Source organism: Peromyscus leucopus, chromosome 1 (assembly GCF_004664715.2).
Source record: "Peromyscus leucopus breed LL Stock chromosome 1, UCI_PerLeu_2.1, whole genome shotgun sequence".
NCBI lineage: Eukaryota > Metazoa > Chordata > Mammalia > Rodentia > Cricetidae > Peromyscus > Peromyscus leucopus.
Window position 1 is genome coordinate 56,666,489 of NC_051063.1, and position 24,610 is coordinate 56,691,098.

Below are 24,610 nucleotides of genomic sequence, written 5' to 3' on the forward strand. Positions count from 1 at the left end.
CCCGGAACGGCCGCGTTTGTAGGGTCCGCCCACGGGACCGGCACGGGACCCCTGTGACCCTAGAGCGGCTCGGCTCTGGCCTATCCTGGACCGGTTCTCTGGCGCCGCTTAAAAGCTGGCACAGGATGGACAGGCCTGACAGCCAATAGCAGCTCTCGCGGTAGACCGGTGCCAGTCAGGAGCCGCTGCAGGCTGCAGGACCCGGCCGGGAGGTGGCAGAGTGTCGCTCAGCTGATGGGATCCCCACAGGGCCCCTCATCCAAGCTCTTGGAACGCGCAGGCTGTGGCCAGCTGTCGGAGCACCTCTTGTGCGTCCCAGCTGAGGAGCACGATGGAGGAGTACATCAGGAGGCTGGGGAAGAGCGTAAGGTAAAGGAAGGAGCACAACCCCTTCCTGCGCCACCTCACGCCACCATCCCATACCAAGCATTGGAAGGCGGCCCTTCGGGGGCCTCCGCATAATCAGGGTTTTACCTCGGTCTGCAGAGATGGAATCGGACCCGTCATTGTTACGCCCTCCCCTCCCCAGGACCAACTCGGTACTGGCTTGATGGGGAGAACAAGGCAGTCTGCAAGTGACAGAGAGAGAGAATCCTGTTGAGTTTACAGGCTCGCCTGTGTATTTGTGTTCATATATTTATAAGACCATCCATTCATTCTCCATTTTTTTTTTCCCTTTCAGCCTCATTCAGTAGTTATTGAGGATTTTCATTGTTTGGGAACTTGCAGAAATAGGCCCTGGAGGTAGGGTTGGAGGCTCTGGTGAGCTGTGGCACAGGTAGGGGATGGAACTGGATGGTCCATTCTGGAGGTCACATTTCCCTGAAGCAGTCACCAAGCGAAGTAGATTTGAGTAGAGATAAACATCAAGAAGGAAGCCGGGGACTAGGGGCCTTTCTGCACCAAGAAGCTAGTGTGTCTGAAGGAGGGGAGTCGGGGAGTGAGGACAAAAAGCCTGCCTTGGGACCGTCAGAGAATCCAAGAAGTTGAGAGTGGGATTCAAGTGGAATTTGGAGGAATAAGAGGGGCTGAACCTGGCTTTCTGTTCGCATATGTTCAAATTAGAAAATATGTATAAATAGCTGGGCGTGGCAGAGGCAGGAAAATCTCTGTGAGTTCAAGGCCAGCCTGGTCTACATAGAGAGTTCTAGACCAGCCAAGGCTATGTAGTGAGACCTTGCCTCAAAAGCAGAATATATATACATACATATGTTATTTGTATACATATGTATATATATATATACAAATATGCTTAGAATATGTTTATAAAGTGACTAGAAGCCAAGTGTAATCCCAGCACTTTTGAGGGTGAGGCAGGAGGATTACCACCAGTTTGAGGCCTGCCTAAGCTACAGTGTGAGACTGCCATACATACATAAGTGTATTTCTTTATTCGAACAATGCCAAGCATATCATAAGGCCAAATATGTGTTAGTTATTGGTATTGTTGTGGTTGTTACTATTATCAAATGGGTTACTATATGTTCTGAGAGTATGTTGGACTATTAAACTGATGAGTGTACTCCAGATTTGTAGGGACCATACTTTCCAAAAATCCTTTTTAATATTCATCCTGTAGGTTCATTTATGCCTTCACAAAGTGCATCTTTCAAATGGAGAGAGGGCCAGTGGTTAAGAGTTCTTGCTGCTCTTGCAAAGGATCTGAGTTTGGTTCTCAGCACCCACATCAGGAGGTTCCCAGCTGCCTATAACTCCAGCTACGGGGGCTCTGATGCCCTCTTCTGGCCACCTTCGTTACTTGCACTCACATGTGCATACTCATACACACACACATACATATAAAATTTAAAAATTTAAATTAAATGTAGAGACATTAAAAGGAACACTAAAAGACTTGGAAAGTGTGTCTTAGTGGTACATTGCTTGCCTAGCAAGGTCCCCAGTTTGAGCCTTAGCACTTCAAAAATAATAAAGGATGATGATGATAAATACAAGCAAAAATATAATCAAGGAGAAAGTGTAACGATATAAAATATTTAATTAATCTTATTAAAGACAAGAAAAAATAAATAACAGAAAGGTAAGACACAGCCAGGCAATGGTGGTGCACGCCTCTAATCCCAGCACTTGGGAAGCAGAGGCAGGTGGATCTCTCTGAGTTCGAGGCCAGCCTGGGCTACAGAGTGAGTTCCAGGATAGCCAGGGCTACACAGAGAAACCCTGTCTCGAAAAACCAAAAAAAAAAAAAAAAAAAAAAAGGTGAGACAGCAGCACAAGGAAATGATGTGTGTGTGTGTGTGTGTGTGTGTGTGTGTGTGTGTATGTATGTGTGTGTATGTATGTGTGTGAGTGTGTGTGCGTGTGTGTGTATGTGTGTGAGTGTGTATGTGTGTGTATGTGTGTGTGTATGTGTGTGAGTGTGTATGTGTGTGAGTGTGTGTGTGCGCGCGTGTGTGTGTGTGTGTGTGTGTGTGTGTGTGTGTATGTGTGTGTGTGTGCGCGTGTGCGTGTCTAAGTCTAAGGATGGATATGCTGTTACCAATCCAGTCTTACACACTGTTTATGTACATGTTCAAATGTCACACTGGAGCCAGGTGTAGTGGCACAAACCTGTGATCCTAGCACTTAGGAGTTGGAGCCAAAAGGATCAGGAGTTCAAGATCATTCTCAACTACATTGTGAGGTAGAAGCCAGCCTGAGCCACAAAAGGAGACTCTGTCTCAAAATGAAACAAAGAGCGGAACAAACAACAAGGACCATTTCTTGTAAAAAGCCTATGCAAGTTTTCAGTACATAGAAATGACAAATCTTTACGAAGATGTAAATTCACTGGACAATGGTGATACACGCCTTTAATCCCAGCAAGGCAGAGGCAGGCAGATCTCTTGTGTGTTTGAGACCAACCTGGTCTACAGAGCGAGATCCAGGAAAGCCAGGGCGACACAAAGAAACCTTGTCTTGAAAAACCAAAATAAGGCGAAAATGCTAATTACCCTGATTTGATCATTTCACATTATATACATATACCAAATTATCATCACTGTAACCAAAAATATGTAAAAATGTGTCAATTCAAAGAAACTTTTAGAAAAGACATTTCTGGCCAGTGAGATGGCTCCGTGGGCAAAGGCCCTTGCCACCAAGCCTAATAACCTAAGTTTGATCCCAAGACCCACATGATAGAAAGAGAGACTCCTACAAGCTGTCCTCTTACCTATATACATGACATGACACACATGAACACACTAACAGATAAATCAAATATAATAAAAAGATATTTTTCCCTGAATGCCTCAAGGGATTTAGCTATGGACATATCTACACTTAGAGATAACTTTGAAGAAGTTTTAATTTTTATTTAATTTAATTAATTCATTTATGTATTTATTTATTTATTTATTTTGGTTTTTTGAGACAGAGTTTCTCTATGTAACAGTCCTAACTGTCCTGGAACTTGTTTTGTAGACCAGGCTGGCCTCGAACTCACAGAGATCGGCCTCTGCCTCCCAAGTGCTGAGATTAAAGGCGTGCACCACCACTCGGCTACAGAGGTTTTAAATTGCACATTTAGTTCCTATAAGCAAGTCTACAGATACTTTTTTCAGATTTGATAAGGTTGCCTTTTTTTAAGGAATTTGTCCAAACCCTGAAAAATCACCAAATCTATTTGAGGTAAACTTGTTCATATAGATAGTATCTTCTATTTTATTTTTATTATTGTATTTATTTATTTATTTATTTGGTGGGTTTTTGTTTTTGTTTTTGAGACAGGGTTTCTCTGAGTAGCACTGCCTATCTTGGAACTCGCTCTGTAGACCAGGCTGGCCTTGAACTCAGAGATCCACCTGTCTCTGCCTCCCAAGTGCTGGGATTGAAGGCATGTGTCATCACTATCCCGCAACACTATCTTTTGTATTTGTTTTGTTTTTTGTTTTGAGACAAAGTCTCACTCTGAATGAAGAATCTTAGACTGTTCAGCCATCCTGACTTGCAAGGTCTCACTCTGTAGGCTGAGAAACTCTGTCTCAAAAAACAAAAAAAAAAAAAAAAAAAAAAGAAAAGAAAGAAAAGAAAAATTCATATTAGTTTATTTTAAACTACAGAATGTCATTTTTGTGTTTTTGAGATAGGGTCTCCTTCTATAATCCTGTTTCGCCTCTAACTTGGTAATCCTTCTTGCTTAGCCTCCTAAAGGTTGGAATTACATATTTGAGCCACCATACCCATCTGGAATGCTTGGTTTTTGTTTTTTGTTTTTTGTGTTTCTTTTTGAGACAGGTAAATGCTTGGCTTTTAATTGAAATGTTTAGGACATTTATAATTATTGAAATTACCCATATATAGTTGACTAAAACCTTACCATCTTACTTTGCATTTTTTTCTTGATTCCATTTTTTTTCCTGCTATGTGTGTATTGTGAGTTCAATGTTCAAATGTGTATTGGTTGTGCATGTGGAAGGCCTGAGGTTAATGTCTTTTTTCAAAATATTTTTTTTTTTTTTTTTTTTTTCGAGACAGGGTTTCTCTGTGTAGCTTTGCGCCTTTCCTGGAGCTCACTTGGTAGCCCAGGCTGGCCTTGAACTCACAGAGATCCGCCTGGCTCTGCCTCCCGAGTGCTGGGATTAAAGGCGTGCGCCACCAAAGCCCGGCTCAAAATATTTACTTTTATTTCATGTGTATGTGTTGTAACGGCTGTGGGTTCAAGCAGGTCTGAGGAAAGGAGACACAGATGCCCTCTAAGGATGAAATTTTTAGCCTTTTCAGCTGCAGGGGGATCGGCTCTCACAGACTGACTCACTGTCACTTAGCAAAGGGCTTTTATTGTTACCCAGTTCCCATCTTTAGCAAGTCAGTCTCCTCCACCCAAACCTCTTCTCTAAGTTCTCCAAAGGGACCATGCCAATGCAGAGTCTCAGTCAGGAGACCTATTGGTTTGCCAAGTCCTCCCCCAACCAAGTACTGCACAGGCTTTGCACTCTTAGGAAATGCTAGACAAGATTGACATGTTTCAAATGGAAAGGTACTGGAGACAAAAGGTAAGCAGTCACAAAAGGCAGATCAAAGCCAGGTGCTAACACACACACACGCACACACGCGCGCGCGCGCGCGCACGCACACACACACACACACACACACACATCAAACCAGCTGCAGCTCTGCAGGAGTGCTCCCTACATGTATGGGTGTTTGCCTGTATGATGCCTGTGCACTGTGTCAATCAGTGCTATAACTCCCTGGCACTGGAATTATAGACAGTTGTTAGCCACCGTGTGGGTGCTGGACATTGAACCTGGATCTCCCGGAAGAGTAGCCAAATGCTCTTAACTGCTGAGCCATCTCACTGGCTCCTGTTGATGTCTTTTAATTGATCCCAGAGTTTGCCATTTGAGCTAACCTGGGTAGCCAGCCTACTCTGAAGATTCCCTGTCTCTCCCTGTCATAAGCTAGGGTTATAAATGCTGTACCATGCCTACCTGTCTCTTATATGAGTTCTGGGGATCCCCACCCCTGCCCCCTGCTTATATAGCAAGCACTTTACCTATCACCCCAGCCTCCCACCTGTTTTGTCTTTTTTAAGATCTTAAAAATTACTTTTGACTATGTATAGGTGTGTGTGTCTGCATGTGGTATATGCCTGTGAGTACAGGTACCCTCAGGGGCCAGAGGTATCAGATCCCCTGGAACTGGAGTTACAAAGGGTTATAAGCCACTGATGTATTGGGTATTGGGAACCGTATTTGTTCTTCTGGAAGAACAGCAGGTTACTCAATGCTCAGCCAGCTCTGTAGCCCCTGCTTTTCTTTCTCATAATATAGCCCAGACTCACTGTGTAGCCCAGGTTACCTTGAATTCTGTCCACGCTTCTCCTTCCTCAACCTACTGGATGCTGGAATTTCATGCCTCTACATCATGCTTAGTGTGTCTCACTTATCCTTTTTAATTTTGTTACAAAGATTTATTTTTATTATTTATGTGAATGTCTCTATATCTGTCCGAGTATATGCAAGTGTGTGGAAAAGTGCCCATGGAGTTCAGAAGTTCAAGCTGGCCTTGAACTCACAGAGATTGGTCTGCCTCTGATTAAAAAAAAAATATGGGCCACCATTTCTGCCATACAACAGTTTTTTAATCTTTTTTGCTTTGTTTTAATTTGGTTTTTGGCTTTTGTTTTAGAGATAGGGTTTCTTTGTGTGGTCTTGACTGTCCTACAACTAATTCTGTCAACCAGGCTGGCCTCAAACTCAGAGAGGTCTGCCTGCCTCTCCTCCCTGCTGCTGGCATTTTGACTTCAATTTTTTGTTCCATTGTATGAGCATGAGCGTTTTGTCTGCATGTGTGTCTGTGCACCATATTTATTTATGCTTTGTGCCATGGAGGCCAGGAGACTGTGTCAGATCCTCTGGAACTAGAGTTACAGACAGTTGTGAGCTGCCATGTGGATGCTGGGAAAAACAGCAACAAATGGCCTCGCATGTGTAATATTTAAGAAGAAAAGGGGAGGTATGTGTTGAAATGGGCTAGGATGTGGTGGTGTGTTTTGAATGGGCATGTTAATTAGATGAAGCAAAGGGGCTTTTGATTGCTGGGCTTCAATACTTTGATAGCTGGACCTTGGTAGTCGGCCTCAGGAGGAGGAGGAAGTGGCCAAATAAGGGAATAATTCTTGGGGCCAGCTTTAGGAGTGTGAGCTAATGGTTTTTAGCTAGACAGAGGGAATGCGGAGAAGGACAAGGCCTGCCAGAGCCATGCTCACCACACCCAAGCCGGCCAGAGTCCCTTCAGAGATAGAGAAGAGCTGCCATGAGAGATGTGTGGAGATCAAAGGACAACTTTCGGGATTCTGTTTCCTCTTTCCCCATGGGTTCCAGTTCCAGAAAGCAAACTCAGGCCACCAGGTTTTCTACAACAAGTGCTTTTTCCCATGGAGCCATCTAGCCAGCCCGCAAATGGGATATCCTAAATTACATACATTGGCCAGCACTGGGCAGATGGAGGCATGGTGAAGAGTTTGAGGCTGTCATCAGCTACATAGAACTCCAAAGAACAAAAACGAAAACTTATTGTCAAAAACATTTTAAGAAAAAGGGAAGAGGCCAGATGTGATGGATGGTTCATGCCAGTAAACCCAGCCACTCCAGAGGATTGGACAGGACAGCCAGTTTGGCTCAGACTGCCAAGCCTGATGACCTGAGTTCAATCCCCCAAACCACCTGGTGGAAGGAGGAAACTGACTCCTTCCAAGTTGTCCTCTGACTGCCATACGTTGCCCCCATAAATAAATAAGTGAATGTAAATTTTTAAAATAGTTTTAAAATCAAAACAAACAGAAAAACCAAGCCTTAACAATAGCTACTTGCTAGCCTGTGCAGGATCTAGGGTCCATCCCCGGCCTTGCAACAGAAAGGAGAAAGACATACCAGGACGCAAACTGTAAAATATGATCAAGTTAGTTTAGTGAGATAATGTGTCAGGATGGTAGTTCTTTAGCAAGGCAGTATTCTAGGAATGCAAGGTGCTCAGCATTTGAAACCAGCCAATGAGACCCAGCACAAATCCAACTAGGAAGCTTGGCTTGTCGTTGCGCCCCCCTCCCACCCCGGCCGCCCCTGCCCCCCACCCCTCGCGGGCACCCTGTGCAAACGACCCCCAGCTGCCCGGTACTGCCGGTTAAAGGAGCGTCTCTCCGCTGCCAGGTCATATGTTGCAAAAACCGAGAAGCAGGAGCCGCCCTGGTGCCCAGCCCAGGAGCGGCCGCCACTGTGGCCCAGGTGTCCCTGGGGAGGTCCCGAGTGGGCACGCACGCCCAGGCGCCTCGCAGGGCACCGCAGGCACCTTGTCAACGACCTTCCGCAGGGCCCAGGCCACCCCAGCCCCAGAACTCCGGACCCAGAAGCAGCTGGAGTTGAAGGTGGCAGAGCTGGTGCAGTTCTTGCTGATTAAGGACCAGAGGAAGATCCCCATCAAGCGGAGTGGTATCCTGAAGCACATCATCCGAGACTACAAGGACGTCTTCCCAGACCTGCTCAAGCTGGCTGCCGAGCGGCTCCACTACGTGTTCGGGTACAAGCTGGTAGAACTCGAACCCAAGAGCAACTCCTACATCCTCATCAACGCCCTGGAGCCAGTGGAGGAGGATGCCGAGGTGAGAGGCAACCAGGGAACGCCCACCACCGGCCTCCTGATGATTATTTTAGGGCTCATCTTTATGAATGGCCACAGCATCCCAGAAACCGAAGTCTGGGATTTTCTACGTCGTTTGGGGGTGTATCCCACCAAGAAGCATTCAGTTTTCGGAGATCCAAAGAAACTCATTACTGAAGACTTCGTGAGACAGCGCTACCTGGTGTCCCGAAGGATACCTCACACAGACCCTGTGGACTGTGAGCTCCAGTGGGGGCCACGAGCAAATCTGGAAACCAGTAAGATGAAAGTTCTTAAATTTGTGGCCAAAGTCCACAAGCAAGATCCCAAGGACTGGCCCACACAGTACTGTGAGGCTTTGGCGGACGAACAGAGCAGGGTCAGACCGGAACCCAGTGGTCCAGCCCCGACTTCTTGAAATAAATGCTTGGGATTCCCAAGTACAAGCCAGAAGAATAGGGAACATGGGGGTGGAAGAAGCATATTTCCATAACTATTAAAATGTATTATCTTTAAGATGTGTTTCAGTTTATTTTTTCTGTTAGAATTGTGATATTCTATGATGCTGTGCCTGTGCTGGGCGGTGGTGGCACACACCTTTAATCCCAGCTCTCAGGAGGCAGAGGCAGGCAGATCTCTGAGTTCGAGGCCAGCCTCGTCTACAGAGTGAGTTCCAGGGCAGCTAGGGCTACAGAGAGAAGCCCTCTCTCGAGAAAAAGAAAAAAGAAAAAAGAAATGTGTTATTTTCCATTTACAGATATTGTGTGTGCATGGTGCGTGTAAATGCATATGTGTGCCATGCACATATAGAGGTCACAGGACAATTTATGGAAGCTAGTGCTCATCTTCCACAGTGTGGGATGTGGGAATCTGATCAGTCTTAGTGGCAAGCACCCATACCCCTTGAGCCAGGTCACCTGCTGATATTTGGGTGTTTTGTCTTGAGACCCGGTTTCCTTGTGAAGCTCTGGCTGTCCTGGAACTCATTCTAGACCAGGCTGGTCTCAAACTCAGAGATCGGCCTGCCTCTGCCAAAAGAATGCTGGGATTAAAGGCCTGTGTTGCACCCCCTGGCAGGGTTTTTTTTTTTTATTTGTTATTTTTAAACAGGGTCTCGTGTAACCCAGGTTGATCTCAAACTCCTGATCTCCCTTCCCCCTCCTGAAAGCTGTGGAGTCAGGCATGGTGGTCACACACCTCTAATCTCAGCACTCTGGAGGCAATGTGGGAAAATTAACTAGGGTTGGAAGCTAGCCTGAGCTACATAGTTTCAGGCCAGCCTGGGCTACATAGCAATACCCTGTCTCACAAAACCAAGTACTAATATTAATAAACCATTTTATTTTAAGTATTTATTTTTAAATTCTATGTGTGTAGGTATATGCATATGAAATCAGGTACCCTCAGAGGCCAGAAGAAGGTGTTGGGTCCCATGCAGCTGGAGTTACAGATAGTTGTTAGCTGCCTGACATGGGTGCGTGAACTCCAGTTCTCTTTAGTTTTAACTTTATTTGGTGTGTATGGGTGTTTTATTGCATGTATATCTGTGCACAGTGTTCACATCTGGTGCAGAAGACACAGGATTTCCTGGGACTGGTGTTACAGATGGTTTTAAAATGCCATATGGGTGCAGGGGATTGAACTCCAGAGCAGTAGTGCTCTTAACTGCTGAGTCATCTCATGAACCCCAAAATAAAAATATTAAAGCAGAGTAACAGGAAAATCCACAAAATTATCCTGAGAAAGAGAGAGAAATTGGATAAAAATCAGCAGGCATCTAAGGAGCATCATTAATATGATAAAAGGTAGGTAAGTACACCTTCTGTTTGGTTATTGTTTTTTAAGAATTGTTGTGTGTGGGTGTGTGTACATGTGATGCCATGGCATGTCAGAGACCAGCTCTGTAGTCATTTCTTTCCTTTCCTCTTTTTTTTTTTTTAAACATTCATTCATTCATTTATTTATTATGAATACAGTGTTCTGGCTGCGTGTTTGCCTGCAGGCCAGAAGAAGGCACCAGTTCTCATCACAGATGGTTGTGAGCCACCATGTGGTTGCTGGGAATTGAACTCAGGACCTCTGGAAGAGCAGCCAGTGCTCTTAACCTCTGAGCCATCTCTCCAGTTCCTCCTTTCCTCTTTACATAGTTCTGTTAAGCTTTCAAGACAAGTACTACAGCCACAGAGCCTTCTTGCTGGCCCCAGCACTGAATTTTGAAAGCATTTTTTTTCTTTAAACTTTTTAAAATTAATTTTGGTTTATTCTATGCATTTGAGTGTTTTGCCTTCATGTGTCTATGTTCACCATGTGCCTGCCTCAGGTCAGGAGGTCAGAAGAGGGCGCTGGATCCCTTGAAATTGAAGTTAGAGATGGTTGTAAGTATCGGTGCTGAGAACTGAACTCAAGTCAGCCAGTGTGCCTGACCATTGGCCATCTAACCATCTCCAGCCCGTTTTCTTTTTAGTTACATTTTTATTTATTTTTTGGGTGTGTGTGCTATGACAAGTGTCTTAGGGTTTCTATTGCTGTGAGGAGACACCATGACCATGACAACTCTTATAAAGGAAAACATTTAATTAGGGTGGCTTATAGTTTCAGAGGTTTACTTTGTTATCATCATGGCAGGACATGGCGGCATATAAGCAGGCATGGTGCTGGAGAAGGAGCTACATCTTGACCCCACACACAATAGGAAGTGGTCTGAGACACTGAGTGTAGTGAGCAAAGGAGACCTCAAAGCCCACTCCCACAGTGACACACTTCCTCCAACAAGGCCACACTTCCTAATAGTGCCACTCCCTTTGGGGGTCGTTTTCTTTCAAACCACCACATTCTATTCCCTGGCCCCCAAAGGCTTATAGCCATATCATAATGCAAAAATGCATTCAGTCCAACTTCAAAAGTCCTCATTGTCTATAACAGTCTCAAACCTATTTACAAGTCTAAAGTTCAAATCCTCTTCCTAGATTCATGCAATCTATCTCTCTCTCTCTCTCTCTCTCTCTCTCTCTCTCTTTTTCTCTCTTTTTTTTTTCTTCGAGGCAGGGTTTCTCTGTGTAGCTTTGGAACTTATCCTGGAACTCGTTCTGTAGACCAGGCTGGCCTCAGACTCACAGAGATCCTCCTGCCTCTGCCTCCCAAGTGCTGGGATTAAAAGTGTTCGTGCCCAGCTCACACAGTCTCTTAACTGTAATCTCCTTTAAAATAAAAATAAAAAAGGAGATCACAGACTTCCAACATATAGTGCCGCTCCGTGTTAGCTGCTCTCCTTAGCAGGTAATCCCATGACTCTGGCATCTCTAACATCTTGGGGTCTCCAAGGCAATCCAGGCTTCTTCACAGCTTCACGAAATGGTCTCTCTAGGCCTCCATTCAGGGACACCCCTGACACATGCCTGGTCTCAGTGGCTTTCCTTAGTCACAGAGGCAAATTCCACAGCCCATTTCTTCTATTCTTAACTCCAGAACCACGTGGCCAAAGGTGTTAAATTCTGCTGCTTACTGGGTGGGTCTGGAACATGGTCCCCTCACTCAGTTACATCTTCGCCACTTTCTGCTCTTGAGGGTGTCTTTCACTGCCTAAGCTTGGCTGTCCTGAAACTGATCTACAGACCAGGCTGGCCTCAAAACTCAGAGATCCACCAACCTCTGCTTTCTGAGTACTGAGATTAAAGGTGTGCACTATCACACCCAGCTCTAAGCTTTTCTTGAATTCCTTCCCACAAGTTGGAAATTTAGCTGAGTGGTATATTGCCCTGAGGTCACTACTGCCTTTATTTCATTTATTAATCTGTTTATCCCCTTGAACACAGAATTTAGCTCCATTCCACTCCCTGGTGCTTCTTTTCTCCTAAAATTGTACATTTGACCACACAATTAGGCTATGTTGACACTTTCTTTGCCTCAGTTAATGGAGTTAATCCAAATCTCTTCATTTTAGCCTCAGGCAGACTCTTCAGACAAGGGCAAGAAGCAGTCACTTTCTTCACCAAAATATCACAAGAACGATCTCTAGACAACATGCTAAAATTCTTTTCCTATGAAACATCTTGAACCAGGCCCCACAGTTCAAATCACTCTCAGCACCTCTGTCTTCCATGCTCCTACTAGCATGGCCCATTAGGCAGTGCTTAAAGCATTCCATTGCTTTTCTAACCCAAAGTATCAAAGTCCAAATTCTCCAAACAAAAACATGGTCAGGTCTGTCACCTCAGTCCCTGGTACCAACTTCTGTCTTCAGGGTTCTATTGCTGGAAAGAAACACCATGACCAAAGCTACTTTTGTTTGTTTGTTTGTTTTTTGTTTTTTGAGACAGGGTTTCTCTGTGTAGCTTTTGGAGCCTATCCTGGAACTCGCTCTGTAGACCAGGCTGGCCTTGAACTCATAGAGATCCTCCTGCTTCTGCCTCCCAAGTGCTGGGATTAGAAGTATGCACCACCACTGTCCCACCACAGCTACCTTTTTTTTTTTTTTTTTTTTTTTTTTTGAGACCGGGTTTCTCTGTGAAACAGTCCTGGCTGTCCTGGAACTCACTCTGTAGACCTGGCTGGCCTTGAACTCACAAAGATCTGCCTGCTTTGCCTCCTAAATGCTGGGATTAAAGGTGTGCGCCGCCGCCGCCGCCGCCGCCGCCGCCGCCGCCGCCGCCGCCGCCGCCACCTGGCCACAGCTACTCTTATAAAGGAAAACATTTAATTGGGGTGGCTCGCTTACAGTTTCAGAGGTTCAGTCCATTATCGTCATGGTGGGACATGGCAGTGTGCAGATGGACATGGTGCTGGAGAAGGGGCTAAGAATGCCAAAGGGGCTACATCTTGATCTCACAGACAACAGGAAGTGGTCTGAGACACTGGGTGTAACTTGAGCATAGGAAACCTCAAAGACCACTCCCACAGTGACACACTTCCATCAACAAGGCACACCTACTCTAACAAGGCCATATTTCCTAATAGTGTATTTTAGTTAGGGTTACTATTACTATGACAAAATACCATGACCAAAAAGCAAGTTGGGGGTAAAAGGGTTTATTAGGCTTATACTTCCATATTGCTGTTCATTATCAAAGGAAGTCAGGACAGGAACTCATTAAGGGCAGGATCCTGGAGGCAGGAGCTGAAACAGAGCCATGGAGGGGAGCTTCTTACTGGCTTGCTTCCCATGGCTCACTCAGCTCATATTCTTTTAGAATCCAGGACCAGCAGCCCAGGGATGGCCCCATCCATGATGGGCTGGGCCCTCCAGCATTGATCACTAAATGAGAATATGCCTTACAGCTGGATCCCAAGGAGGCATTTCCTCAGCCGAGGCTCTGTCCTCTGATGACTCTAGTGTGTGTCAAGTGGACACACAAAACCACCCAGTACATAGTGCCACACCCTTTGGGGCTATTTTCTCTCAAACCACCACAAGTATTGGAGGTCAGAGGAAAATTTGAGGGAGTCGATTCTTGCCTTCTCCTGAACTATTCTTCTGAAGAGTTCCTAGAGGTCACATTGGAATCATCATGCTTGGCAGCAGGTGACATTACCACTTGAGCTGTCTCACCAACCCTCCAGCTCTCTTTTCTTTTTATGAGCCAGTGTGTCACGGGGGTCAGACTGGCCCTGAACTCACTACATAGTCAAATCTGGCCTTGAACTCTGTCCACAGTCTCTTGAAGTTATTATGGGCTTGAACTCTTGATCTTCGTGCCTGCACCTCCCAAGTGATGGTGTGCTTTGCCACACCCAGCTGGAAAGTCATGGTCTATGACTAGAAACTACCAAGGGTTTCCTTGATCACTGTACCTACCTCTTACGCATTGTAGTGGAGGACTAGTAAGTCAGGAACAGGGAACAAAGTCTGGAAAGGAAAGAGTAAAACTTACTTAACTTATAGGTTACAAAATAGTAAAAAGTCTAAAAAGTCTAAAAACTAATAACTAATTTATCAAGGTATTATAATTATTTATAAAAGTAGTGCTGGCTGTGGTAACCCATGCCTTTAATCCCAGCACTGGGGAGGCAGAGGCAGGCAGATCTCTGAGTTCAAGGTCAGCCTGGACTACATAGAGTTCCAGGCAGGCAGTAAGCTACACAGAGTAACCTTGTTTCAAAAAATAAATAAGTATATAACCAAAATAAAATAACTAAGGCTGGAGTTTAGATCAGTGGTAGAACATTTGCTTTGCAAGTATGAGGCATGAGTCCATGCCCAGCACCACAGAAATAATAATAATAATAGTAGTAGTAATATAAAATATAGGAAGCCAGGCACAATGGCTCATTGCCTGTGATCCTAATACCGAGGCCAAGACAGAAGACTTGCTGTGAGTTAAAGGCCAGCCTGATCTATATATCAAGCTCCAGGCCAGTCAGGGCTACATAGTAAGATGCTGTCTTAAAAAAATTCCAGCCGGGCAGTGGTGGCGCACACCTTTAATCCAGCACTCGGGAGGCAGAGCCAGGCGGATCTCTGTGAGTTCGAGGCCAGCCTGGGCTACCAAGTGAGTCCCAGGAAAGGCGCAAAGCTACACAGAGAAACCCTGTCTCGAAAAACCAAAAAAAGAAAAAAAAAAAAATCCAAATCCCTGGTAAGAGCATGAGATGTTGTTCAATGGGTAACAGAAGTCGAAATCCCATGTGTAGTCCTGCCGTGCATTCCTCTAGTAACACTGCTAGCCTGGCTGAAGGAGAAGCTCACACACCCGCTAGCCTGGAACTCCAGGCCCCCTCACTTGTAACTCTACTCCTGGCTGTTTTATTTTGCTTGGGTCAGGATCTCACTCTGTAGCCCAGGCCTGACTGAAATTCATATTATATTTAACCCCAGGCTGGCCTTAAACTTAGAGCAATCCTCCTGTCTCATTTTCCCAATACTGTGATTATAGGTACAAGACACCAAGTCAGGCTTACAAAGGCTTTTTTTTTTTTTTTTTTTTAAGTTTTTCAAAACAGGGTTTCTCTGTGTATAGCTGTTCAGGAACTTGCTCTGTTGACCAGGCTGGCCTCAAACTCACAAAGATCCTCCTGCCTCTGCTTCCATAGTGCTGGGATTAAAGATGTGCACCACCACTGCTCAGCACAAAGGCAATTTAAAACCCATTCAGGTCCTGTAAAGAAGCAGTTCTCATACCTGACAGGCGTGAGGACTTAGGGCCTTCAAGAGCAGTGAAGGCATTCTGCCTGCCTCTGAGGATGGGAGCCAGGGAACTGTTCGGTTGGTAATGGTGCTGCTCTGAGCGGGGGTCTCCGGACAGCAAGGGGGACAAAGCAGCTTCACTTACTCTGCCTTCTCACCCCACAGCCTTCCTCCATGCCAGTGGATCTGCAGGGAGACAGCTCCTTACAGGTGGAGATTTCTGATGCAGTGAGTGAGCGGGACAAAGTGAAGTTCACTGTTCAAACCAAGGTAAGGTGGCCTGTTGGCCAGGAGATGGGCAGATGGCCTGGGATGGGAGGCAGAACCAGTTAGCTTCTAGCCCCTTAGGAAGCTGTCAGCCCTGAGCTGAGGCCCCACCTTCCTGAAGGAAATCACAGGTTTCAAATGGGGTGCAGGATGGGAATGCCAAAAGTGGGTGCTGAGCAGGTTTGGTGAGGGCAGCTTTTGGGGGAGATGAGCTCTTATGCGGGTCTCTGGGCTTCCAGAGTGGCCTCCCTCAGTTTGCCCAGCCTGAGTTCTCAGTGGTTCGACAGCATGAAGAATTCATCTGGCTACACGACACCTATGTGGACAACGAGGAGTATGCTGGCCTCATTGTGAGGAGGGGCTGGGCTGGGCTGTGAGGGCAGGCCTGGGGACACGGGTTATGACACAGGCTGTGATGGCCTCCTTGGCAATCCATCCCTCCTTTGAGCAGATTCCTCCAGCCCCTCCCAGGCCAGACTTTGAGGCTTCAAGGGAAAAGCTGCAGAAGTTGGGTGAGGGAGACAGCTCCATCACGCGGGAAGAGTTTGCCAAGATGAAGCAGGAGCTAGAGGCGTGAGTGTCCAAGCCCCAGCCCTCCCCATCCCCAGAGCTCCAGGGGTTCTTCTCCCACTATGACAGATGTCCAGAGGGCCTGACCTCTGGCCCCAGGTCTGCTGAGGGCGAGGGGGAGCCGTGATGATGGGAGCCCAGTGTGGTTGTCAAGCTGCCCACACTCCTGCAGGGAGTACTTGGCCATCTTTAAGAAGACTGTTGCAATGCATGAAGTCTTCCTGCAGCGCCTGGCAGCCCATCCCACCCTGCGTCAGGATCACAACTTCTCTGTCTTCTTGGAGTACAGCCAGGATGTGAGCTGGTTGAGAATGCTGGGATCTGAGACCAGGGCTGGGGAATCAGGCCTGAGAATCTCTCAGTTTGCTCCCTGTGTGTGGGTGGCATTTGACCAGGGTAGAAGGTACCAGTGCCCCACACTAGCACCTCCCCTCCCCCATGTGCTTAGCTGAGTGTTCGGGAGAAGAACAGGAAGGAGGTCTTGGGAGGGTTCCTGAGGAACATCGTCAGATCTGCAGATGAAGTTCTCATCACCGGCATATCAGGGCTCAAGGTGACCCTCTGGCTGTGGGAGGGAAGCCACCGGTTGGGCCTACCCTGGGCTGCCAGGGGATGGTGACACACTGGGCCTTGGTGCCACCATGTTCCCGGTAACTGGATAAGAAGTGTTCTTTTTCCATCCGTTAGGAGGTAGATGACTTCTTTGAGCACGAGAGGACCTTCCTAGTAGAATACCACAACCGCATCCGAGATACCTGCCAGAGGGCTGACCGGGTTATGCACGCCCACAAGTGTATGAGGGGTTGAGGGGCTCACACCATGGGTGGTGGGGCTTGACATGTAGATTTAGGGGCTCTGATTGGATTGTCCTCCAACAGGCCTGGCAGATGACTATATACCTATTTCTGCTGCACTGAGCAGTCTGGGAAGCCGGGAAGTCAGCCAGCTCAAGAGGTAAGGACTCACATCCTTATCCTCTCCCTGTGCCTCCAATACTGTGTACCCATGAGGTGTGTGCACTCGATAGAAATCCAGGTTGGGGAAAGGGGGTGTGCAGAAGCTTCTGAAGGGGTTAGGGGAGAGATTCTGAGGAGGGTTTGAGGACAGGGAGGCCTTGAGCTGCTCCCAGATTCCTGCTTTCCACCTCCCAGGAGCTTCCTGAAACTGGCCGAGCTCTTTGAACGACTGAGGGTAAGTGCCGCCTTCTGCATTCGGGGACTTCTGTGGAGAGCCTTCTGGGATGGGTAGGCTTGGTGGCTCCCACTCTAGACTGCTTTACAAAGAAATGGGATGGAGCCAGGCTGTGGTGGCGCACACCTTTATCCCAGCACCTGGGAGGCAGAGGCAGATAGATCTCTGAAGTTTGAGGCCAGCCAGCCTGGTCTACAGAGTGAGTTCTGGGACAGCTAAGCCTACAACAAAGAAATCCTGTTTTCAAAAACAAAAAGTAATAAGGACATGCAAAAAGCATGCCGTTCTAAGTGAGTGTATGAAATGGGTGAGGAGTGGGAGCAAGGCACAAAGCACCACACACCTCTGGAAGACTGCCTTGAGCCACCAACATTCTGTTGAGATACATAATTCTCAAACTCTTTTCCAAAGTCCATGGAGTATGCCAGTCTCTCTGAATGTGTGCTCAAGGGCCTTGTCCACTTCCGAACCTGCCCGAGATACAGGGCCCTTAGTGTGCCCTTTGGGTTTTTTGTGATCTGGTCATGGCCCCCCTACTCTGCTTTGCCTGTGTAACCAACTGAGTATTGGTTCACTAGGCTTGTGCACACATACACACACTTCCCTGGCTGCCTTCTGAACTCAGAACCTGACCCACGGTAGTTACCAAGCATTCTGTCCTGGATATGTAGAGGAAGGACCTCCAGCCCTTTAGTTCCCTTCTCAAGCCCCTTCCCAGTCTCACCTTCCTGACACAGAAGCTGGAAGGCCGGGTCGCCTCTGATGAGGACCTGAAGCTGTCTGACATGCTGAGGTACTACATGCGAGACTCACAGGCAGCCAAGGTGAGGTGGCCCTCGGTACTCAGGGATGGAGGCCACGTGGGGAGGGCAGGCAGCAAAACCCATGGCAAGTCATCTGTGCTGATGGCCTCAGGACCTGCTGTACCGGCGGCTTCGGGCACTGGCCGACTACGAGAATGCCAACAGGGCACTGGACAAAGCTCGTACGAGGAACCGGGAAGTGCGACCAGCAGAGAGCCACCAACAGCTGTGCTGCCAGCGCTTTGAGCGCCTCTCCGACTCCGCCAAGCAGGGTGAGCCCTGAAGCCCAGCATGGCCCCGTGAACCACAATGACCGTCCTTATTCCTTCTCACTCTTCTCCGCAGAGCTCATGAACTTCAAGTCCCGCCGGGTTTCCTCTTTCCGGAAGAATCTCATCGAGTTGGCGGAGCTGGAGCTCAAACACGCCAAGGTGAGGAGGGGCCACTCCCTGCCTACTCCTCCACGCGCTGTTACGCTCCTTCCTCATGGCGGTGGGTGGGGTGGGGGGGTGGTAAGCAGCAGTGTACCCCCAGGCCTAAGGTCAAGGTAATGCCTCCTCTCCTGGGGCCAGGAGGCTGAGCAACATCTACAACAGCACCAGCCCTCAAAGGACTTTTCTCCTGCAGGCCAGCACACTGCTTCTCCGGAACGCCCTGTTTGCCCTTAAGGGAGAGCCCTAGTGAAACAAGATGCTCCTCTGGGACCTTCAATGACAAGTCCTCACCTCTACCTTCTCCCCATAGAGACGCCCCCTTCTCCACCAAAGCAGCCAGTAGCCATACCCCACTCAGGAACCTATTTTTCCTCAAACCCAGGCCCAAAGACAATTGGCCCATGCCTGACAGGGCAGCATGGGGGGACACAATTGGCCACAGGTAAGCAGTTTCCGGGGACCCTAGCCTTCCTCACAGCAGGCTGAGTCAAGTCTCCACACCTCCACCCCACCTCTGGCTTTTGAATTCCCATCTGTTCTTTACAAATAAACAGCCTGGTGTTACAGCCAGGGGGTCTGCTTGTCTTTACTTTCCACAGGACACCACCTTTAACAAGACATGATGGAGACCGCACACTGGGCACTTAGAGGCAGTCCTGCAATCCCACATTTTTTTAAAAAAAAAATTCTTAAGTTTTTTTGTTTGCCACCGGGGTGCCCAGTCCCTGTGGGATTCTAAGAAGGCACTAGATCTCCTGCAACTGGAGTTATAGATGGCTATGAGCCTCCACGTGGGTGCTGGGAATTGAACCTGGGTCCTTTGGAAGAATAGCCGGTACTCTTAACCACTGAGCAATCTCTCCTGTCCATCCCACAGCTTTTTATCAAATGATATAAAGATAGGTTTATACTTTTGAGCTTTGTATCAATCTGTTGGTTGCTATAGCTCAGAGGTAAGGAGTGCTCACCTGGGTTCAATGCTCAACACCGCAGAAAAACAAGGCTAATATTCAGTATTAAGATCTTATCTTACACAAGAGTAAAATGGGCCAACCCTAATGGGTCTGTGGCCTTAGTGAGAAATCGGGAACATGTAGTAGCATAAAACCTCAATAAAGGGGGAAAAAAGACCTCTGATTGGGGAAGATTTAAACTCAGGGTACTACCCCAGTTCACCTGCCCTAGAGCACGGCTTCTGCACTCCTCAGGGCACAGGCTGGAACCCACAGAAATGCTAGTAAAATGCTCAAAGCTTTAGCTCCAGTAATAGGAGGTGGGGCTCTAGACACCTGGGTCTGAAGTCCTGGGCTCCACCTGGCTGACCCACCCTGAATGGACTCCAGCCACAAGTACAGGAGGCCAAAGGCCCAACTTAAGCTGCTCACAGCACCAATGAACCTGACACTAGGGTGAGCCAGCCACCTCAGGGGGAGGAAAGGCAGAGATCTAACAGAACCTTAAAAAGCGGAGAAAATAGTTCAATAGATCACCTGAGAAAACTGTACTTAACCATATGTGGAAAGAGGATCAATAGGCCTCACTGTCCACTTTGAAGACCCAATAGCAGTGAGTTTCAGGTGTGACACACTCTGGACTCAACCCCCTAGGCACCACCAACCACAGCACCCCACCTTAAAAAGGAGGCTCAGTCACTGGGGTCTGGGCTAGAGGCACAGCACAGGAAAACCACTGATCCTTACCAATCATCCCCATCACAGGGTCCCCCCAACCCTAAACCCAAAAAGCCACCTTGTTAATTAGCCTTTTTATTGTTTTTTTGTTTTGTTTTGTTTTAATTGAAGGTCCCTTACTGGTCCTGCTTCCATGAGTGGCCGAGAACAAGGGGAAGGGGAGGCAACCAGCTGGCGAGGGAGGGTCATTTCCACATTTCATTTACACACAGAACTAAACAGACAAGCACAGAGTCACTATTGTGGTTAGAAGTTGGCAGCATGGGATGGAGGGGGGATGAGGAGTAGGGGTGTCGTTAAAAAAAAAAAAAAAAAGCAGGCTCCCCCCAAACTGGGTGCCTGGGAAGGGACTTGGTCTGCTTCAACCCAAGAGGAATCAGAAGATAAAAGCAGTTTGGGAAGGCCAGAACCGTCAGGGTGGAGGGAGGAGGACGGTCCAGGGGGTGGGGGGGACATTTGGCAACTGGGGTGAAGGGATTACCCTCCCCCTGCTGGGATCCCCCCAGCCCCTCCGGTCTGGCAGGAAAGGGGCAGCCTGCAACACCCATGAGCAGGTCTGGGGCTGATAGATGCTCCAGGCAGGGGGCTGGAGGCGGCTCACAAAGGCTTGCCCTCCAGAGAGATCACAGCGCTGCCACCTAGTTTTTCTGCCAGGGTGCAGCGGTCCTTGACCTCCTCGTAGCAGTTGGCTTGCAATTCATGCTTGATTCCTAAAGAGAAAGAACAGTGAGCAGGCAGCACTGGGTGGGGAGTGTGTGTCTGGGAAGCAGCCATCAGAGCAGATGGAAGGAACAAGGTACCACCCAGGCAGGAGAATGGAGGACCCGTTATTGTCATCTATCCCACACAGCAGTCGTGACTCACAGAAGGGCGTACAAAGAAGGGATCCTTACCTGTCAGCTTCTTCTTGATGGCATCCTTGGAGCTGGCATAGATCATTTTGCTCTTAAGGGGTGCACTCTCAGGGGCCCTGAAGACAAAGCAGGAAACTGCTACAGCTACCCCAGGCAACAGATGAGTCAAGAAAGAGAAACCCCCAGGATGCTCAACAGAGCATGGCCCTCATTAATTTTGTGACAACCCTGACCCCCAAACCTAGGCTGATTTCTGCTAAGCTCTTTCAAGAAAGGGAAGAGGTAGCAGGCAGGAGAGCTTGAACAAGGAGCTCACCAGAAGATGAACACCAGGTCCTCCTTCTTGCTCTCCTTGGTCTCGTAGGTTGCATCATAGAGAGCATAGCGGCAGTCCTTGTCTGGCAGCATCTTGACAAAAGTGGTATAGGGGTCGTCCACAGTCTGCCCCACATCTCCTACCAGGATCTCCTTGCCCTCCTCCAGGATGATGTTCTTCTTGTCCTCACTCAGGCAGAAGAGCACTGCCTTCTTACGTTTCTTCACTTCTTCTGGCGTTGAAGACTTGCGCACTTTCATGTCATTGAACACCTTGATGACACCATCGGAGACAGCCACACCAGAGGCCTGAGGGACAAGCCAAATAATACACCTTGTAAGAGAAAGGATTCTGGGGTATTCTCTCCAGTTACAGGAAACCTCAGCCAGCATACCAAAAGGTACACCCTCAGTCACAGAAAACCAGTAATGTCCCCGCAGACACAAGATGCTGTGCCCCTCTCCATACAATTCATCTTCTAAGGACTAGTTGGGACAAACCCCTTGCAAGGGAGAGAGCCAATGATCTATTTCAACTCTCCCATTAAAGGTTAGAAACAGTATTTGTTAAAAAGAAAACATAAGCAAGAATGGTGGAACATGTCTTTCCCTGAGTTCCAGGACAGTCGGGGTATCACAGAAACCCTGTCTCTAAAAAAACAAACGAACAAAAGAAAACAAACCTTTGCTAAGTCACGAACACCAAATTCAAAGAATCTGTAGGTTATTGATTGGGTTGACACCACTCAGTCTCTAGATTAAAATGACAACTTAGGGCAGATACAAAAGGGAGACCGAGCACCTGGAACATAGACTCATCTTCGAGAAAGACGGGAAGAAAACCTCACAAAGACACCAAGAGCTGCTCAACAGTTCATTAAGTCCACCAGAGCCTTCAATACAGTCATCGCATAAACGACACTTCCCCGCCAAGATCTCCCAAACATGAGAATTACAAACCCCAGTTAGGGCCCTGGTGGGCAACTCCCTATCACCCAAGAGCGGTGCAGAGCCCTAAAGATCACTGACAAATTAATAGGTCAAGCTGTAGTGCCCCAAATCGTCAAAAACTTTCTACTTTGTATGGCCTTGGGGGACGACCCAATCAGAAATCTGTAACCAACCCCCCAACCATGGAACTGCAGAGGAAGCTAGCCACGTGATTCACCCGCTTCCGGAGTAGGCGGGGAAAGGAGATTGGGTTAGGCTCAGGGCCTCCCCAAGAGACACTCGGAACCTACGGTGTCTCAAAGCACGAGAATCGCCTTTAGGAATAGGCGTGAGCCCCGTCAACTTTGAGAGGTAGAACGGGCTGTTCACACAAGCATCAGTTTTCCAGGCCCTCAGGCTGAACATAAGAGCTGGGTGGCTTCCGGGCGGTACCCGCCTGGGTCACTTCCCTAAACGCGGCTCCACCCTCGGCCCCATCCGGCAAGGGCCTAGTTCGTCCAAAGCTGCAGCCGGGATGGCAGGGCCCAAGCATGTGCGCACGCGCTGGTGCACAGCGCCGTTCCAGCCCTAGCCCCAAGTCCAGTGAACAGAGAAGGCAGTGTGTAATCGCTCTTTCTAGAACAGGGGCTGAAGGACTCACTCCGCGACTAGCGGTGCAAGGTCCTAGTCTCGGGAGCCAGCGCCTCAACCGGGTCCACGAAGCCCTGGCATCCCCCAAGAGCCAAGATGCCCCCGCCCCTTCCAGACGGCGGCATCCCTGCCACCTGCTGTGGCGACAAACCCATCCGCAGAGGGAGGGTGATGAGAGGGAAGGAACAGCTCTTGGGTGGGGCGCGCGCAGACAGCTCGCGCGCGCTTTTCCCTAGCGGCCCCGGGGCAGGGTTTGGATGCCGCGTGCTCTGGTCCAGCGCGCGCCATCAGGAACCGGCGAGCGTTGCCCGAGGCCGGGCACACTGGACCCCTCCCCCACGGCCAGTGTCCGCGCGGGCGCAAAAGCGGGATGGGGGAGGGGAAAGGAGCCAGGGGGCGCGCGAGCGACGTCCGAATCGGCCCTTCCCAGCGCCCACGGGCGCGCACGCGCGGCCTGCCCTTCAATGCAAGACCCTTAATCTCGCTCGGGGCGCTGGGGGAGGGGACACTGAGAACGCTGCTCCGCCGCCCCCACCCCACCCGGCGCGCAAGCGACTGATCACGAAACCGCCTCCCTCGGGCACAGTGGCCTAGCGCTCACCATGTTTCCGGAAGCGAAAGGGAGACAGGGAGAGCTACAGAAGAACTGAGCCGCCGCAGCTGCTGCCGGGATCCGACTGAACGCGGCCTCTCCCGGCCCCTTCCGTTTAGTAGGATCCGCACAATGAGGGGCGGGGCGGGCTTCCGGCGCTCGCCGCGCGGGCCGACGGGAAATGAAGTCCAAGGATTTTGCACCGCAGAGGCGCTAGTTGCGCCTGGGTTCCGCAGAGCCCGGGGCGCGGGGGAGTAGGCGGAGGCCAAGAGGCGGGGCTGCTGCGCGGAGAGGGAGTCCATTGGTGCAAGGGACCAGGAAACGCTTGGCTGAGCAAGAGGCCCATGGCTTGATAAGATGGCCTGAAAATAGTTAGGTCCTGAGTCTCTTTCTTTCCCTAAGTGAAGTGGCTTTCCGTTATTTATGGTTCCCGATGATCAAGATTTTACTTTTCTGAATCACTGGCTTGGAATCAGCTGCCAAAGAATGTCAAGTATAACGGTGTCTTCAAGCCAGTGGACATGTGGAAAGTCACTGTTGTCTCCTCAGAGACTGTATGAAATTTCAACAAAGAATAAAATTTTAACAGGTGGAAAATGCTACAATAAACAGTTTAAGAGCAAGCCGGGCAGTGGTGGCCCACGCGTTTAAGCCCAGGACTCAGGAGGCAGAGGCAGCCGGGTCTCTGAGTTCGAGGCCAGCCTGGTCTACAGAGTGAGTTCCGGGACAGCCAGGGCTGTTACAGAGAAACCCTGTCTCAAAAAAAAAAAAAAAGAAAGTTCGATAGTTTTGGTTTTGTTTAAAGACATTTGACAAATTCTTGGGTCAAATATAATTCATGGGGGAAGGGTGGAGAGGTGTGCATTAAAGACTTCTTTACATTTCCTTTACCAGGCGATAAGAAAAGGAATAGTTATTTGAACTTATCTCTCAAGTCGATAGGTTTATGGTTATTTTAACAAAAACTGAGACAATCTGTGGGAGCAAGAGCTTAAAATAAACTGGGCTGGGGACTTCAGGAACATTTCTTTGACCTCGGACAATGATCATGGCCTCACACTGCAGGAAAAGAGGGCAAGGTGGCAAGCA

General features: G+C 48.5%; 3 protein-coding genes across 3 annotated transcripts; 2 read left to right on the forward strand and 1 right to left on the reverse strand.

The window, feature by feature from the left end:
* The first annotated feature begins 33 nt into the window (after window positions 1-33).
* Window positions 34-19,058, forward strand: Snx32 (sorting nexin 32). The gene is made up of 13 exons (XM_028892828.2): window positions 34-369; window positions 15,389-15,493; window positions 15,730-15,840; window positions 15,942-16,063; window positions 16,233-16,356; window positions 16,509-16,613; window positions 16,748-16,853; window positions 16,939-17,014; window positions 17,212-17,251; window positions 17,989-18,075; window positions 18,167-18,326; window positions 18,400-18,485; window positions 18,682-19,058. Exons 1-13 carry the CDS (start codon window positions 235-237, stop codon window positions 18,733-18,735), a joined length of 1,311 nt encoding a protein of 436 aa, XP_028748661.1. The 5' UTR covers window positions 34-234; the 3' UTR covers window positions 18,736-19,058.
* On the forward strand, window positions 289-8,619 carry LOC114709155 (non-structural maintenance of chromosomes element 3 homolog). The gene is made up of 2 exons (XM_028892830.2): window positions 289-369; window positions 7,816-8,619. The coding sequence occupies exons 1-2, from the start codon at window positions 332-334 to the stop codon at window positions 8,519-8,521; spliced, it is 744 nt and encodes a 247-aa protein (XP_028748663.1). The 5' UTR covers window positions 289-331; the 3' UTR covers window positions 8,522-8,619.
* Window positions 19,059-20,238: 1,180 nt separating the features above from the next.
* Cfl1 (cofilin 1) lies at window positions 20,239-23,673 on the reverse strand. The gene is made up of 4 exons (XM_028892841.1): window positions 23,531-23,673; window positions 21,350-21,657; window positions 21,073-21,149; window positions 20,239-20,889 (listed from the first exon to the last, which is right to left on the reverse strand). Exons 1-4 carry the CDS (start codon window positions 23,531-23,533, stop codon window positions 20,777-20,779), a joined length of 501 nt encoding a protein of 166 aa, XP_028748674.1. The 5' UTR covers window positions 23,534-23,673; the 3' UTR covers window positions 20,239-20,776.
* Window positions 23,674-24,610: the final 937 nt, after the last annotated feature.

What these genes read in the sequence shown, in the direction of transcription:
- Snx32 (XM_028892828.2), top strand. Translation starts at nt 235, where the DNA reads ATGGGATCCCCACAGGGCCCCTCATCCAAGCTCTTGGAACGCGCAGGC. An exon ending in AGGAGTATGCTGGCCTCATT is followed by an intron (nt 15,841 to 15,941) that starts GTGAGGAGGGGC and finishes TCCTTTGAGCAG; the next exon opens with ATTCCTCCAGCCCCTCCCAG. An exon ending in ATGAAGCAGGAGCTAGAGGC is followed by an intron (nt 16,064 to 16,232) that starts GTGAGTGTCCAA and finishes ACACTCCTGCAG; the next exon opens with GGAGTACTTGGCCATCTTTA.
- LOC114709155 (XM_028892830.2), top strand. Translation starts at nt 332, where the DNA reads ATGGAGGAGTACATCAGGAGGCTGGGGAAGAGCGTAAG. An exon ending in AGGCTGGGGAAGAGCGTAAG is followed by an intron (nt 370 to 7,815) that starts GTAAAGGAAGGA and finishes GACCTTCCGCAG; the next exon opens with GGCCCAGGCCACCCCAGCCC.
- Cfl1 (XM_028892841.1), bottom strand. An exon ending in GACCTGGTGTTCATCTTCTG is followed by an intron (nt 21,150 to 21,349) that starts GTGAGCTCCTTG and finishes CTTTGTCTTCAG; the next exon opens with GGCCCCTGAGAGTGCACCCC. An exon ending in CATCAAGAAGAAGCTGACAG is followed by an intron (nt 20,890 to 21,072) that starts GTAAGGATCCCT and finishes CTTTCTCTTTAG; the next exon opens with GAATCAAGCATGAATTGCAA.